The sequence below is a fragment of the Phalaenopsis equestris genome, unplaced genomic scaffold, assembly GCF_001263595.1.
Source record: "Phalaenopsis equestris unplaced genomic scaffold, ASM126359v1 Scaffold000002, whole genome shotgun sequence".
Lineage (NCBI taxonomy): Eukaryota > Viridiplantae > Streptophyta > Magnoliopsida > Asparagales > Orchidaceae > Phalaenopsis > Phalaenopsis equestris.
This window is the reverse complement of record NW_018164444.1, coordinates 64,725,811-64,741,304: the sequence shown is the minus strand read 5'-3', so window position 1 is coordinate 64,741,304 and position 15,494 is coordinate 64,725,811. Positions and strand designations below refer to the sequence as shown.

General features: G+C 38.3%; 3 protein-coding genes across 3 annotated transcripts in view; all 3 read left to right on the top strand.

Annotated features, from left to right (window-relative positions):
* Window positions 1–721, top strand: part of LOC110027527 (aminoacyl tRNA synthase complex-interacting multifunctional protein 1) — a 28,212-nt gene extending 27,491 nt beyond the window's left edge. The window contains exon 4 of the mRNA XM_020729004.1: window positions 642–721. The gene's annotated coding sequence lies outside the window, so the exon portion shown is untranslated. The remainder of the gene's footprint in view (window positions 1–641) is intronic.
* LOC110027519 (succinate dehydrogenase [ubiquinone] iron-sulfur subunit 1, mitochondrial-like) overlaps window positions 1–815 on the top strand; it is a 9,302-nt gene extending 8,487 nt beyond the window's left edge. The window contains exon 2 of the mRNA XM_020728993.1: window positions 642–815. Coding sequence (XP_020584652.1) covers window positions 642–813 — 172 coding nt within the window. The 3' untranslated portion in view covers window positions 814–815. The remainder of the gene's footprint in view (window positions 1–641) is intronic.
* A 3,883-nt stretch (window positions 816–4,698) lies between these two features.
* The window catches only part of LOC110021073 (putative pyrophosphatase PpaX), a 40,120-nt gene continuing 29,324 nt past the window's right edge, over window positions 4,699–15,494 (top strand). The window contains exons 1-2 of the mRNA XM_020719409.1: window positions 4,699–4,971; window positions 8,073–8,138. Of these exons, the coding sequence (XP_020575068.1) occupies window positions 4,804–4,971; window positions 8,073–8,138 (234 nt within the window). The 5' untranslated portion in view covers window positions 4,699–4,803. The remainder of the gene's footprint in view (window positions 4,972–8,072; window positions 8,139–15,494) is intronic.

Genomic DNA, 15,494 nt, shown 5'->3' with positions numbered 1-15,494 from the left:
TTCTCTAGCCCCACTCCTATGTACTGTGATAACAAAAGTGTTATACAAATTGCCCGCAACTCAGTGTTTCATGAGCGCACCAAACATATTGAGATTGATTGTCATTTCACTCGTCATCATTTTCAGCATGGCACCATCACCTTACCCTATATTTCTTCCTCCATGCAACTTGCTGACGTGTTTACGAAATCGCATTCCACTCAACGTTTTTGTTTTTTGATTAGCAAACTCTCGATGATTCTCCTCGATGCATCGTGAGTTTGAGGGGGGATGTTAAATATAGTTTTGTATTTCTATTTCTCTATCAATTAAGGATAGTTTTGTCTTTTCCTGATTGTACATATATATATACTCTTGTAATGAGATTTTGGGAATCATTGACAAAAACCCTAGCCACCTTTTTGTCTCTCTTGTTTTCTAACAGTGTGTGTGTATATATATGTGTGTGTGCGCGCGCGCACGCGCGCCGCGCGTGTCTGTAAAAAATGGCATTTATGAGTTAGATGTATAAATACATAGAAATTTAAGGGTATGTATGTAAAACTTCCTAAAATCAGTTTGGTTTAAGTTAATCATTGATTGCCTATAGTATATCTTAAAACCACATACATGTATATATATTTTTATCTATTGTGTTCCAGATGGATTCAAGACAGCCGCGACCAGTATACAAAGGAACGTCTGGATGCCATTAATGATGAATTTAAACTGTATCGGTGCCATACCATAAAGAACTGTGTACACGCCTGTCCAAAGGGATTAAATCCTGCCAAGCAGATTGAATCAATTAAAAAGCTTCAGCTCAAGCAGTAGCTGCTCTTCATATGTTTTTTACCGACTCCAATTCCTCCGATCAAACCTGTATTTTCTCTGCAGCTTCTGCTGAAGCCCCGAATCTTATTGTTTGGGAAAATAAAAGGCTTTTATACTCTACTTTCTGAGATAAGAAGGCTATTCAGTCAGCTATATGTTTGATGCTTTATGAAATTGTGTGTGAACAGCAGTTGTGTAAGTGGTCATCTTCTTCTTTATTGAGGATAATTTATGAAGCAAAATAGTAGAGAAATTTACATGCACATGATAATCAGATGCATGACATTTTGGTCTGATAAATTTATGTTTGAAAAGGTGTATTGCACTTTTAAAAAATAAGTAATAGTGATTTTCTTATGTGATTTTAAAGATTTGAGTCCTGTGCATGTAAATATCAATGTTTGGATGTTGATGTGTACATGCACAAGAATTGTGTGGTATGCATGTAAATTCAGCAAAATAATATATAGACTATTAATTAAAATTTGTATTAAACTTAAACTAATTCTAGACAAAATTGTAAAACATTAAATTAATATATACTCTTAACTCCAATGTCATTGTAAACCTATGAACTACAATCAACTTAAGCTCTTAGAAGACAAACAATTCTTGATGTGTATTAGAAGCTTCGTTGCGGTAGTGTAATGATTATTTATTATTTTAGCATTGTATGAATAATTAACGCACACTCAGGTAATTAAAAAAAAGAAAGCAGGAGGTGACACCTCGATTTTTTTAGTGACAAGGGGAAATGGGAAAAGATCGTGGGGTCTAGCCCATTTGAAATAATCCAATATGAATGATGAGTACACATGTCAATTCATCTCTTGAATTAGGGACATAAAATTATGAAGTTGTATATCTGCAATCTGGTTGTATTTCCTGGCGACAGTAGATTGCAGGGGCCATAGTCGATTGTCGCGGGGGTGGTAGTTTTTCGTAACTGTTGTAGATGGTGGTTGTAACACCAGCTTATCATAGAAGTTGTAGTTGAAAATCATGACAGTAGTTATTCAGGTGGGTCATAAATGATTGCTTCAGGAGTGTTAGTTGGTCATAGAGGTTGTAATACGGTGTTGTGGACAACGTAGATTGTATAGGCCATAATGGTGGTCGTGAAGACATATGTGGGTTGTAAGGACCGAAGTCAGAGTTGCACTAACTATTGATCACATAGGGCGTACTTGGTCATGTATGTCATAGTGATGAGTAATAATAAAGTTCGTAGGTTGCAAGGACTGTGGACCACGTAGGTCATAGTTGGTCATGTAGACCGTAGTGGTGAGTTGTAAAGACGTCCGTAGGCCACATGGACTGGAGTTGGGAGTTGAACGAGCTGTGAACCATGTGGGTCATTGTTGGTCATGTAAGTTGTAGAGGTGAGTTGTACTGACGTCTATAAGCCGCAAGGGCTGGAGTCGGGAGTTGCACAAGCTGTAGACTACTTAGATCGTAGTGGTGAGTTGTAATGACTTTCATATGTCGCGGGGGCCAGAGTGGGGACCTACACGAGCGTATGTGAGGGACCTACAGGAGCATATGTGAGGCACGTCGTTACATCATCTTCAACATGCTTTGTTGCACTTTCTTTAGGTCAGCCCGATGTTCGGGATGATGTTCTGCTTCGCACATTGCTTCATAACTTTGTGACGTCAGTTGTTGCTTCGCACAGTGCTTCATCGCAAGGAGTGGGCAGCGACCGATGGTGATTGACAACGGCTAGCGAGTAGTGATCGATGATGTTCGGTAGTAGTTTGTGACTATACGAGTAGAGGCAACTTTAGCTTCTTCATGCTTCAGTCTTCTTCAGACCTCAAGCTCTTTCTCCCTTTTTAAAGAGAATGGTATGACTCTATTTATAGAATTCCGTTTGCAATGAATAAATTAATATGAATCATTCTGATCAGACGATCTAGAGAGATTCTCTCAATCAGAAGGTGGTTAATGGACATTTGAGTATCTAATTAATGTCAGAATTTTATGATCTTGGCCTCGTTGGACTCATCTTATCGACACACTCCATTCAATTATTGGCTTATTAGATTCAATATGCATTTGATCTTTCAAATATGCCCGAGAAGCATCTAAAAGTTGTTTAAAGGCTTGATCTCGGCTTGATTTGACTCAGATTGGATCAATTTTGTTATCGATGGTCCGTCTCGCCGAGCTGCTCAATGTGACTATAAGTTTGTTAAAGTGGGTTCTGGATGACTTTTAATCGAAGATTCAACATTTTTTTTTGCTAAAAAAGTTATCTCGAGATTAATGACGCGTGATAGAAATTTCTTCTAGGTGTATCAATTCTTATAAAATCTGTAAAGTTCTTAGAAATTTTTTCTCAAATTAGTAGATTTTAAAGTATATTCTAATCATTAATTTTTAACCAAATGATCACTAAAATTCAACTAAAAAAATATGTTAATAAATAAAAAGGACTTACTCTTTCCTCATCCGATGATAAAAGAACATGGACTTGACAAAGAACAAAATTAACCATACTAATAACTTAAGCGCTAAATGTTTAGCAATTTACGGGAAAAAAAAAAATTATAAAATCGTCTGAAATAGTTAAAAAAGAGACAAAATAGCAAAATAACAAAATATTTCATTTCCTCAGTCAAACTATTACGGTTGTAAACAAGTTTGTGAGCTCCAAAAAATATTTATTTTTTTTTTTAAGAGAGGTTAAAGGATTAACTTTTTCAAAAGGCAGATAAAATAGTAGATAAGATATTACCCAGAGATTTCACCCTCATTTTGCAAAGACTATTTGATTTGGGGTTCAAGGTTTCCAATAGAAATTAACCCTTATGGTTAATTACCCCTCCAGATAATATGAGAGCATTTTCAATTAATACAAGGCATTTAGAGTTGAATATTTAATGTATAGTAGCAACATACATACATTTTCAATTGTAGTCTCTATCATTTGAACTTTAAAGCATATGGTAGGGGAATATGACAAACCCGATCAAAATCCTATGACTCCATCAACTGTCATCGTGGTTTTTGATCCACTTAGTCAGGAGAGGTAGTGGGCCCAAGCTGACTAATTATTGTCAGCAACCAAACCAATAGTGGGTTACGTCGTCCAATGGATTTTTGTAGATGTCTGGTGGATGTTTGTCTAAGGGGTTAAATTTAAGTCCACTTTAACTTATACAATGCTTTGTGTCAAATCAAATACACTCTTATGTTTCATAACCTAAAGAGCAATAAACAGTTTGAGAACATACAAGCTTCAATAGTAACCATAGTATAATGAAGTCATTTAGCAACAAACACTGGGTCAGATGCTCCAGTCATAACCACTATTTTATGGAGTTTTTTGGTCAAACCATGTGACAGATGACTTAGGTCATTTCCATATTGGCGTGAGGTATGACATTAGTTCTGCAGTGAGCTGATGTCAATCAAAAGCTTGTCAACTCTAGTTCCTACGAGGAGTGATTTTGATATTTATTTCAAAATTATTAGATTTATCAACTCTAATATTGAAATGAAGAGGATCAGACTAGCTGGGCGAGACTTACGATCATGTCCTCCAAATTTGAGCGAGACGTAGAATCGTGTGTTCAAAATTTGGGAGAGACTTACAATCTTGTCCTCCAAACAGACAGCCCTAATTGTTTAATGTATAAATATATTATTCAAATATAATATAAAATTTAATAAATAAAAATATTATTTAATATTAATTATTAGTTATTTAAATATTTGAAGTCAAATCAAGCGGATACAAACAAAAAATTATTATTAATATACGATTCGTTTACAAAATAAGGTCAAAAATATTTGTCGGTATTTGAATTCTCTGCTTAATAAATGAATCAAACAACACCACCAGTTGTTGCTTTTCTTTCCTTTTACCGTCCCTACTGTATACATCAAGAATCTTACGAACGGGCTGGGCCACAGTGCTAGTAGCGAGAAGAATCCCAGAGAGAGAGAGAGAGAGGGAGAGAGCGGGGGAGAGAGGGAGGAGGAATGGGGGAAGAAGAGAAGAAGATGAAGCGAGTAATGGTGACGTTTGATGTGGACGGCACTCTGATCAAGAGTACTGGAAACTCTTCCAACCGACTCCACCGTCAAGCTTTCTCTCACGCCTTCTTCCAAATCTTCGGCCTCGAAGACATCAGCATCGACGCCATCCAGGTACCCTCACTCGCCCGTACTGGCCCCCAACCTTTGCTCTCTGTAATGGATCTTGCATTCCATTGTTTCGGTTTAATTGTTCATCATCCTCATCTTGCTCCATTGAAACGGACAAATTGGGGAAAAAGCTGCTGCGAGTTTTAACTGGGTATGATCTTTTTGGGTTTCCTGATGCTCAGAGCAATTGATCGAAGCTGCCGGAGTTGGAATTTCTTTAATATATGTGTATCTTTTCTAGCATGAGGTGACAACTGATTGCCTTCTGAGAATTAAATAACACAAGGTGTGTGCCGTGACAGTCGTAATTCATAAGAAAGAAACAATGGTTTTGGACACTTGGACAAAGCTTAGGAAAGAAGATATCTAGTTACTCGACAAATGTCTTTGAATAATTAGAAGGAAGCAGACATCATTTCTCTGTATTTGCTAACTGTGTTCTTCAACAAATAGATCAATATATATATATATATATATATATATATATATACTTACACCAATTATAATATATATATATTCTTACACCAATTAGATATATGTTTTAAAAAAATTGATACAGCTTTTAATTGAACACTTTATGATGGAAAATCCATCTGAAATATTTTCATATCGTTTCACTATGTGCTAGAAAGCATTTTCAAAGTGGATTTTACTAGCGGACGAAAATTACTGCAAATCCACTGAAATTAGGATATTTTTTAACTGATAAAGAGTGGAATTTCTAGTGGTGGATTGTGGAGAGTGTAGCTGCTGGTAAAATATGTGACTCGTGTTCAATGGCGAGCAATAATGCTGTAGCTGATGGGATTAGCTGCAGGAAATCAAGAAAAAGGATTAACCATGCTGTAATACATATCAATACAACATAAAGAGGGTGGTGCTCTAATACCAAATTAATGCAACACACTACAAAGCTTTGATTCTTCCTTACATTAGGATGATGATAACTGAGGTAGTGATTTGGTGGTTTTGGTGGCACATAGGTCTAAATATATGTGGAGGGGCGAGGGGTGAGGGGGGAGGGAGGAGGGAGGGAGGGAGTTGGGGGAAGAGAGAAGATAGATCAATAGGAGATAAGGAGAGACTAAATGAAAGGAACATTTGCATTCATAATCATCAATTTGCTTATAAAGAGAATGATTCTTATGTCGGAGGGCATTCATGTCATAATTACAAATATTGCCTCTACTCAAAAGATAGAATTGGCAATAACCAAAGTTGATCAACTTCTAATGTATATAGCTAATAAAATAAAACAATAAAAAAGATATCTAACTAGTTGATCAAGCGCCTTCTTGTATTGGCCTTGAAGTTCCTTAGATTGCCAGTCATGTTTTACACAAACATTTTCTCCACAGTGTCAACCAATCAACTTTTATGGTACTAAATCATATGAAGATCTTTTTATTGCCTTTTGGATGCTTATTAGTTTTCGTAACACAAAAAATGCTTCCATGCTAGATATCCTTTGTATAAAACCCTTCTGAGTTTCTTGATATTGATGTGATTTTTCTAAAGCCATATTGCAACACTTTCCTCCATAATTTCATTTTATGACTATTGAGTTCGATTCTTTTATAACTATGACAACATTGACTATTTCCATTCCTCTTGAAGTTTAAGCTAAAATGATTATTCGCAGTCAATTGATTTTCTCTTAGGCTTCGTTCAATGATGCTATTCTATTTATTTCTTTTCCTAAACTTTAGTATACGAAAAATTTAATTTGTGCGAAAAGTGCAGCAAAAAAGTTTATATGGGGGCATGCACTTCCTCTATGGCTTCATGAGAATGAAAACAAAGTCGCAAAACAGTATACCCATTTCTTTTATAATAATATAATGTACATGACAACAACGTGAAACGTTACAATAAGAATACATTGTCTTTAAGACTCTAGCCTTAACTATTTTTAGTAAATTGATTTATTAGGGACACCAGTTCATCATCTCCCTTAATTCTCTCATTGCAAAAGGCATCTCATCTTGAACGGAAAAGCTTTATAATCTCACTTGTTTGAATTTATTACTCTAATTTATCTTCTGATCATTTCAAATGCTTGAAGCTTTTGTTCGTCTTGCTCATCAAAGAAATTTATTTATTGAAATTCTCATTAAAGAAATTCTTGAAGTTCATATTCTATTTTCTCTCTTAATTTATTTATTTGTTTCGAATGATGCAGCTAACCGTTCCCTGCTTATCCTACCATCAACCTAAAATGTTACATATTTTGCTTTCCACCAATCACTATCCTGCTAGTATTATAATTTGAAGGCAATGTTTTTCTTGCTCCTGATGGTTATCAGTTATCTAGGAGAATGGTAGAAAAAAAACTGCTAAATAATGTATGAAAAAGTTTAGTTGGACTAATTTATGATTATCTGTTACTCCACTTAAACAAATGTAATGATTATTACCTGGCTGAACTATAAAGCTATTTTTTCTTTAATTTTAATTTTATTTTTTATTTTTTATTGTAGTTATTCAAGAAAGCTATTCATTTTTTTCTAGACTGGAAAGTGCATATCCTTTTGGTTTTGGAAATTGCAACACTCATGTTAATTCTGATAAGTTCCTGTTTGGTACCTAGCATATCATATTTTTTTCATTCCAAATCTGTTGAATCCACAAACTATTTTAAATTTCGGAAATTTACATACATAACATTTAATTCTTATGCATGGACGTATCTCACACCCAAACTTTGATTTTTACACCCTGAGCACCCTAACCTATGTTTGAAAAGGTGGATTACACTATTTCCACCTTTTCATACATAGGGAAAGGTGCTTTAGGTGTAAAAATCAAAGCTTGGGCATGAGATAAGTAAATGCATAAGAATTGGGTGCTATGTCTGTAAATTCCACTTTAAGTTTTAGCAGAGAAGTCATACTTTTTGTTTTGGATTACTGGCTTTTCGAGAACAGGGTGCTTTAAGAATATTAAAAATTGGTTGAAGCTTAATTTATGGGTACTTTTTGTATTAGTTATTTGTTCTTAAAATATGAATTAATTTCTTTGCACATGATTTCACAGCAATGTACTATCAACACGTACTTCATCTCTAACATTTTATTTTGCTTCTTTGTTCTTTATATTTGCAGCACCATGGTCAAACGGATCCTCTTATACTTGTCAACACGCTTGTGCATTATGGCATACCTTCTGATGTAGGCAGCTCCAATCTTGTTTTTTTTCTTCGGAAATTTACATGCATGCCACACAATTCTTATGTATTTACATATCTAACACTCAAAGTTGATATTTACCCTTATAGCACCTTGGTGCATAAGGTTGTGATTGTGGTATACTTGATGTGATGCTAAAGATTTGACTAGTATGCATGTAAATATGAATATTTAGGTGTTAGATATGTAAATTTACAAGAATTGTGTGGTATGTATGTTAAACCCCTTTTTTTAATTATTTTTATATAATTATTGCAGTTCAGCTCAAGTTACTATTTCTGTGTAGTCATTTATTATGTGAGGTGCTTCAATTAATTTTGATTTTTTATTTAGAGATTCAGTGTTAGAGATATGAAATGCATTTATTTTTGTGCCTGACCTTATATTAGGAAACTACTGCTATCCGTCATGATTGAATCCATATGCAAAATATTTTGTGGCTGATGCTAAGATAAATTTTTGCTAGGACCTTGTTGAGCCTATTTAAAGTTTGAAATTGTGTAGATGTTTTGGAAATAGTAATAAAAATGTTGAATCCTTAAACAGAATTACAATTACTGGAAACTGCAACATTTTATAATTTGTTTTATCTTAAAATTATCGTGCAGTTTTCATGTTATCAATTTATCTGCAATAGAATGTTCCCGAAAGATTTTTGCTTTCTTATTATTTCCTTGAAAACTTATTGGATTAATGATTTTTTGTCTCTTATTGATTAAAAATACTGATTTATTACTGGGTATGGCCTTATTAAACATGTAATTATTGTGAGGCTTCTAGAGTGACCATCGTATGGTTAGTGCTGCTGAATTCTTCTGAAAAATCATTATCTACCCTATATCTTATGAGGATTATTTATAAGATTTGAGATGAGTTAGGATTAAAAGAAAGAATTTTTAAGGAATTTGAAAATTGTAAAATTTGAATGTCAGAAGGTCAAAAAAAAAAAAAAAGTGTAAAAGCATCAGAATGGTTAAGGCCAGAAGGTAAAAAAAAAAAAAGTGTAAAAGCATCAGAATGGTTACCCTCCATCCGGACCACCCCACATGATGTATACAGGTCGCATGGTCAGTGACTGGTGAGTTGGCATCATTTTGGAGTCTGTATAGGCCTTCTCTGGGCACTATGGGATCCTCCGACACTATTTTTTTATATTTTGAACTCGATTTTGACACTTGTAGGCCAATGAGACATCTGATGGTGATCTTTTAGAGCAATTTAAGTTTATTTTTTTTAGCAATGTTCACCTAAAAGAATTTATAGACCTTACTGAAAGGTGAATTTTTATTTAATGGAAAATACCTTGGTTCATAGCTTCAAGAGGAGATCCATATTTGCATTTAGATAGTAGGTATGCTTTGGGAATTCTCTATAAATTATTATTCTATTTCTAAAATCTTTTGACAACCGAGGCAATTGTAGATTTTAACGTCTGAAAATATAAAATATAGGGAACTGGTATGATATAGAAAATTCATCTGATCAAGAATGGATTTGACACATTTAAAATCTCAAATCACTTGAGTTTTTGGGTTAGAAGCTTTAAAAATGACTTTGAAATCTTGTCTTCTTTAGATTTATAGTCAAAATTATGTGATTAGAACAGAGAAACCCATTTATACTAAAAAACATTTATACTTATTTGTGCACGTGTGGGTTTTTGCGCACGCTAAGGTCTTAAACTCTCTCTACTGCAATGAATATTCGAGGAAGTAACGCAATATTTTTTATTCCTTAGGGTGATTGTCTTGTACCATTTTTGTTTCAAAGCAGCTAATTAATATATATATTTATGGTCTCTTAGAAGAGGATTATATTTTCACTTCTCTATTCTATCTTCCTCAGAAAAAAAAGGATTATTTGTGAGTACCTCAACCATTAGGTTCCCTTGATCATTTTTAAGGCCCCTTAATCAGGTTTACGATCTATGGAAAACAGAGAAACCTCGTATGCAGTGCCCAATTAATGGTTTGACACGGAGCTTTTCCTCCAAAAGCTGAATCGATTTGGCTCAAACCAGTTCAGTTTAGAGGGGGCCTGAACCGACCCTTCTTCCTCTTCTTATTTGGCGGGAAATTTCTCCCATTTCTATCTTTGTTTCCTGCCTATTTATCTCCTATTTATATGCGTGTTCGCTTTATGGCTTTCAGTTTTGTGTTATTGCTGATTTCTGATTTGTGAGGGCAGCCACCAGCATCCTTGTTTCCTTTCAAGGACTGTATCCGACTGTTAGAGTGGTGCTCTGGTTGTATCCCTATTCCCGGTGGTGATTTATCTTCCTTGACGTTTTCTCTATCTCCCCTCCTTGCTGCTTGCAGTTTTCCCTGCCGCAGCCCGCATTTCCACCCTTTTCTCCTGTTCCCCAGCAGGTGGCCCTCCCGTCTCCTGTAGCAGATCCCACCCGCAGTTTTGCTGTTGCCCCAGCCGCTCCTGTTAACTCCCATCCAATATACAGTCAGCCTGCAATCCCCCCTCCACCACAAACCCATTCCCGAACCCCTCTTCCTTCAACCAGCCAATCCTGTAACCCCTGCCAGCCCCCCATCCAAAGCCCAGTATTTGCTGGAATTCCCGACCCGTCAGTCCCAATCCTTCCCCAAACAAACAACTGTTCTTACAAGTCCCTCCTCAGCTACTATCAGCCTTCTGGCCATCCGCCGATTGCTGCCGCCAGGCCAGGACAGCCCGCAGATTGCTGTCCGACCTACGCCCAGCAGTCCTGCCCTAATGGCCCACCCTTTAGTCATCACCTCGAGGGTGTTATTTGTGTTAGTTGTCTTTTATTTCCTGTTTTGATGAGTGTTTGTTGTCGTTTATTTCCTGTTTTGATGAGTGTTTGTTGTAACCTTTTGAATTTCAGTTATAATATTATTATTTCTGTCGTGATTAGGGTTTTTATCTGGTATCATTTGATATTATAGCTAGCTCAATCCTAGGCTTATTATAGGGTTCCCTAGCGTCCGCTTTACCCTCCAACTGGACAATTTTCTTTCCTACTCTGAACCACCCAACATCAGGAATCCCAAATGAAATTTTATGCACCTTCAGTTAGTCTCATGTGTCATCTTTCACCTCCCAACCCTAAACCTTAGCCATCCCATTAATAAGATACATGTCTGGGTCTACTCGGGAGGAGATACGGCGAGAGATCAGCCGACGTTGGACATTGAAGATGAAATCCAATGGGAGGCTACACTCGATCATGATCCGAAAGGTCGAATTGGGGGACGGGAAGATAGGAAGATGAAGGGGGAAACACAACGCCAGTTCACACTAACTTACTACCGCCGAAAGTTGCAAACTCTAGCTTTCGACGTGGAAAGACCACAACATCAAGCGACTCCTCCTGGCTGCTATCCAGCGAAACCAATCCGCAAGTCGGTAACAGCTAGAAAATATGGCAAGTGCCACAAATTTGAACATGTTAAGGCAGATTGCATAATCAGGGGTGTGATCTACTTCACCGAGGAAGGAGTTTTTGAAAAGTTGGGTAAAGACACGCAGACATTGAAGACGGTAAGGACATAAACCTAGAGTACCAGCTTCTAGTTGAAGAGATGAACGATGATCAAAAAGAAGATGAAGACTTCTGAGAGGATTCTCCACTTGCAGCTAGCGAAGAAGAGACGTCACCAAATCCAGTTGACCGTGAGATAGTCGTTCCAATAGAGGTAATAGTCACTGATCTACAAGGTAGTGACTCTAAGGTAATGGGCAGCCCATCAGAGCATGAGATTATGGTGCCTCGAGCTAACATCCTGCAGACGGTGAGAGGAACATCAACAAGAACGACCTTGGATGTCTACAAGGGTTATGAGTTCGATGAGCCGACATTAGATATAGGTTCACCACCGATAAGCGAGTGCATATTTTTCATATGTATAGACCCCCTCCTGAGTTGCCCGAAAGAGGGAGGTCCAACATGTCAGAAATGAGATAATTGTATGTCCTTTTAAGAACATTACATGGAAATATTCATAGGTTACTTTCAGGTCAACATAGACACCTCGTCAGATGTCCAGACGGAAGAGATGAACCCCAACTTTGTAGAGGGCCCGAGGAGCTTGATGGAGATGAAAATTCTGCGATAGGATCCATATCCTATCTGTGGGGAGGAGGTTTCTCCTGTTGAGGTGCCAGTGAGAGTGGCGCGGCTTGCCATAGATTTCATCCCAAAACCGAGTTCTCCTCACACACTTATTACTGAACCACCGCATGCTAGACACGATAAGTGGAAGGAGAAGATTTCAAATGTAAGGACTCAAGAGCTGCATTGCAAGAACCCGCCTCTATATGCAGCTCCCGCTCAAGATGTGCCAAAAGATGATGACTACCTATTATACCAGAATGTGTTGTGGAATGACTACACCGACATGATCGACTTAACAGAGAACTTACCGCAATAACATGAGGACCCAAAAACTTCAACGAATGAGGTTCAAGCTCCCCCAACCTCGGGAGAATGACACGGGAGTTTTCCTCCAGAAGTTGAACTGATTTGGCCCAAACCGGTACAATTGAGAAGGGGGGGGTGAATCGACCTCTCTGTTATGCTCAGTATGCCCAGGCAGGTGCTAGTTCAGGAGGGACCAGCCGATTGCAACCTAGCCGACCCACAGGCGAGCCGACCTTTGTTGTGGGAAGAAGTGGAGGGATTCGGGCGAGGCGCAGAGGAAGGAAAGAAGAGGTGGGGTCCACTTGGGCCATATACACATATTCAAGGAGGAGAAATTAGAGGAGGTTTGGGGGAAAGCGGGAAAGGAAAATTTTCAAATGCTGTGGGGAGATTCTTTTAGCGAGGGGAACCTAGGTTTTGTTTTCTTTCATCCATGTTTTTGTTTGACTGTTGTTTTTTTTCTTTCTGTGGTGTTCCTAGCGACGTCTGGGCGATCTACCTCTTGAAAAGTAGATCTACATTGTATCTTGCTTGTTTTCCTCTGATTTTTGTAAGAGCATCTCTTGTTTGTGTTTTTCCACCTATCTATTGTCGTTTTATCATAGTTTGCTAGCTGATTTTGGATATGAGGCGTATCAAATTGGTCTTAGAGCATAGATCTTAGTGGGATGAGAACAAATAGAGTTGATGTGCTAGAAGGAGAGGTAGAGCAAATCCGATCAGAAATGGAAGAAATGTTTGTTACCATGGAGTACAGATTTTCTTCTATTGAAAGTTGAATGAATGATAGATTTGATGCATATGAGAAATGTGGGAGATGATGAAAATGCTCATGAAGATGCAATCTAAGGTCATGCGACCGCTCCAATTGCAAACCCAAACCAAGGGTTGATCAGGGAATCCTTAGCCAGGTCAAAAGGAAAGGAGATCGAGCGAGAAGACAATGAAGAAGACATCATCTACCTAGAAGAGCGTTTCGAGAGGAGGGGGAGTGAAGACTTTCGATGGAGGTGGATGGGCCGAAAATTGGAGAAAGGGTGGTGGAAGGTGCACGAATGAGCATGATGAAGGAATGAGGGAATAGGGAGTGGGTTATGCCTATGATTGAAGGAGGGAGTTCCACCCTAGATACATGGGGGTAAATACCAGGGGAAGAGGAGGTTGGGGTGGAGATGCAAGGGTCGGTAAATTGAAAATGCCAATCTTTGAAGGGGAGGATGCACATGGATGAGTGTACCGAGTGGAGCGATACTTTGCAATCAGCTGGTTGACTGAGGAAGAGAAGCTCATGACAGCAAGATTATGCTTGGAGGGGAAGACTTTAGCGTGGTTCCAGTGGATTGAAACAATGTATCCGATGCACTCATGGGAGTAGTTTAAGGATTGTTTGTTGGAGCGTTTCCGTGCTATTCGAGAAGGAGACCTATACTAGCAATTATATGCTCTGACTCGGGAGGGGACAATTATGAAATTTTGAGAGAAGTTCGAGCTCTTATCAGGGAGGTTGAGGTGGATTTCTGCAACAAGACTGGAAGGGAATTTCTTGAAAGGACTAAAGCCCTTCATAAGAGCAGCCATCCGCCCCTGGACTGACGGAAATGATGGAGCTCGCCTGGATGATGAAGGATAAGAAACAGGTGATGAAGATCGGTAGAGGCGACAACACCTGGGGATTCTACAAAAGCACTGTGACAACCACAACACTGAGGACGCAGATGGTGTCATTTCAGAAAGAAACGTTGAAGGAGAAGAGTACAAGACCTCGACTCGGGGGTAATTTCAAATGCCTCACAGATGTAGAAGTGCATAACAAAAGAGCCAATTGATTGTGCTACCGTTGTGATGAGAAATACGTCTCAGGACATCGTTGCAAGGAGCACGCCCTTTAGTTCTTTTGGTTTAGGAGAAGGATACAGAGTGAGGAATCAAAAGAGGAAGTAGCGGAGGAGGAACATCTGCATTTGGATGTAGTGCAGGTTTCCCTCAATTCGGTAGTGAGATTTAACCCAAATCACACCATGAAAGTGAGGGGATGGATTGGGGAACAATCGATTGTGGTGTTGATGGATTGCGGGGCCACACAAATTTATCTCAAATTAGGTTGTGGAGAAGCTAGGGTTGAAGCTGATGACTACAGGGAGGAGCTTCAGGGTCATGATGGGACAGGTAAGGCGGAGAAAAGTCGGGAATTTGTAAGGGGCGATTCTGACACTATATGGTCTACAGGTGGTGGATCTTCCTTTCTTTAGATTTGGGCAACACATATGTGATTTTGGAGATTAAGTGACTGCGAACATTGTGAGAGATGAAGGTGGATTGAAAGTCCTTGACGATGAAGCTCCAAGTGGAGGTTCGAATGGTGATATTGAGAGGGGATGCTGGTTTATGCAAAACCATGATGTTGCTCAAAACCATGGTTAAGTCGATTTGCGGAGCGGGCTTGGTTACTTGGTGAAGTTAGAGAGCATTGAGGAGATTCACGATTCAGAGTTGACAGAGTTTCTAGAACGGGTCTAGCAGCTCCTACAACAGTTTACGAATGTCTTTCAACAGCCAAGCCGGTTACTTCCTCCGAGGGAGCATGAGCACGCTATTACATTGATGGATGGTGTTTTTCTCATCAGCGCCAGACCATGTAGGTGCCCCCAGATTTAGAAGGATGAGATCGAGAAGCTGATATGAGAGGTGCTTGAGGCGGGGATTATCTGAAATAGTCAGAGCCCATTTTCCAGTTTCATTCTATTGATGATTAAAAAAGATGGTAGTTGGAGATTCTGCGTGGACTACGAGCTTTGAACAAAGAAACAGTGTTAAAAAAGTTTCTTATTCTTGTGATTGATGAGTTACTGAATGAGCTTTATGGGGCGGTCATGTTTCCAAAAATTGATCTCAAGTCGGGTTATCACCAGATCAACATAAATCCAGCGGATGTGCACAAGACA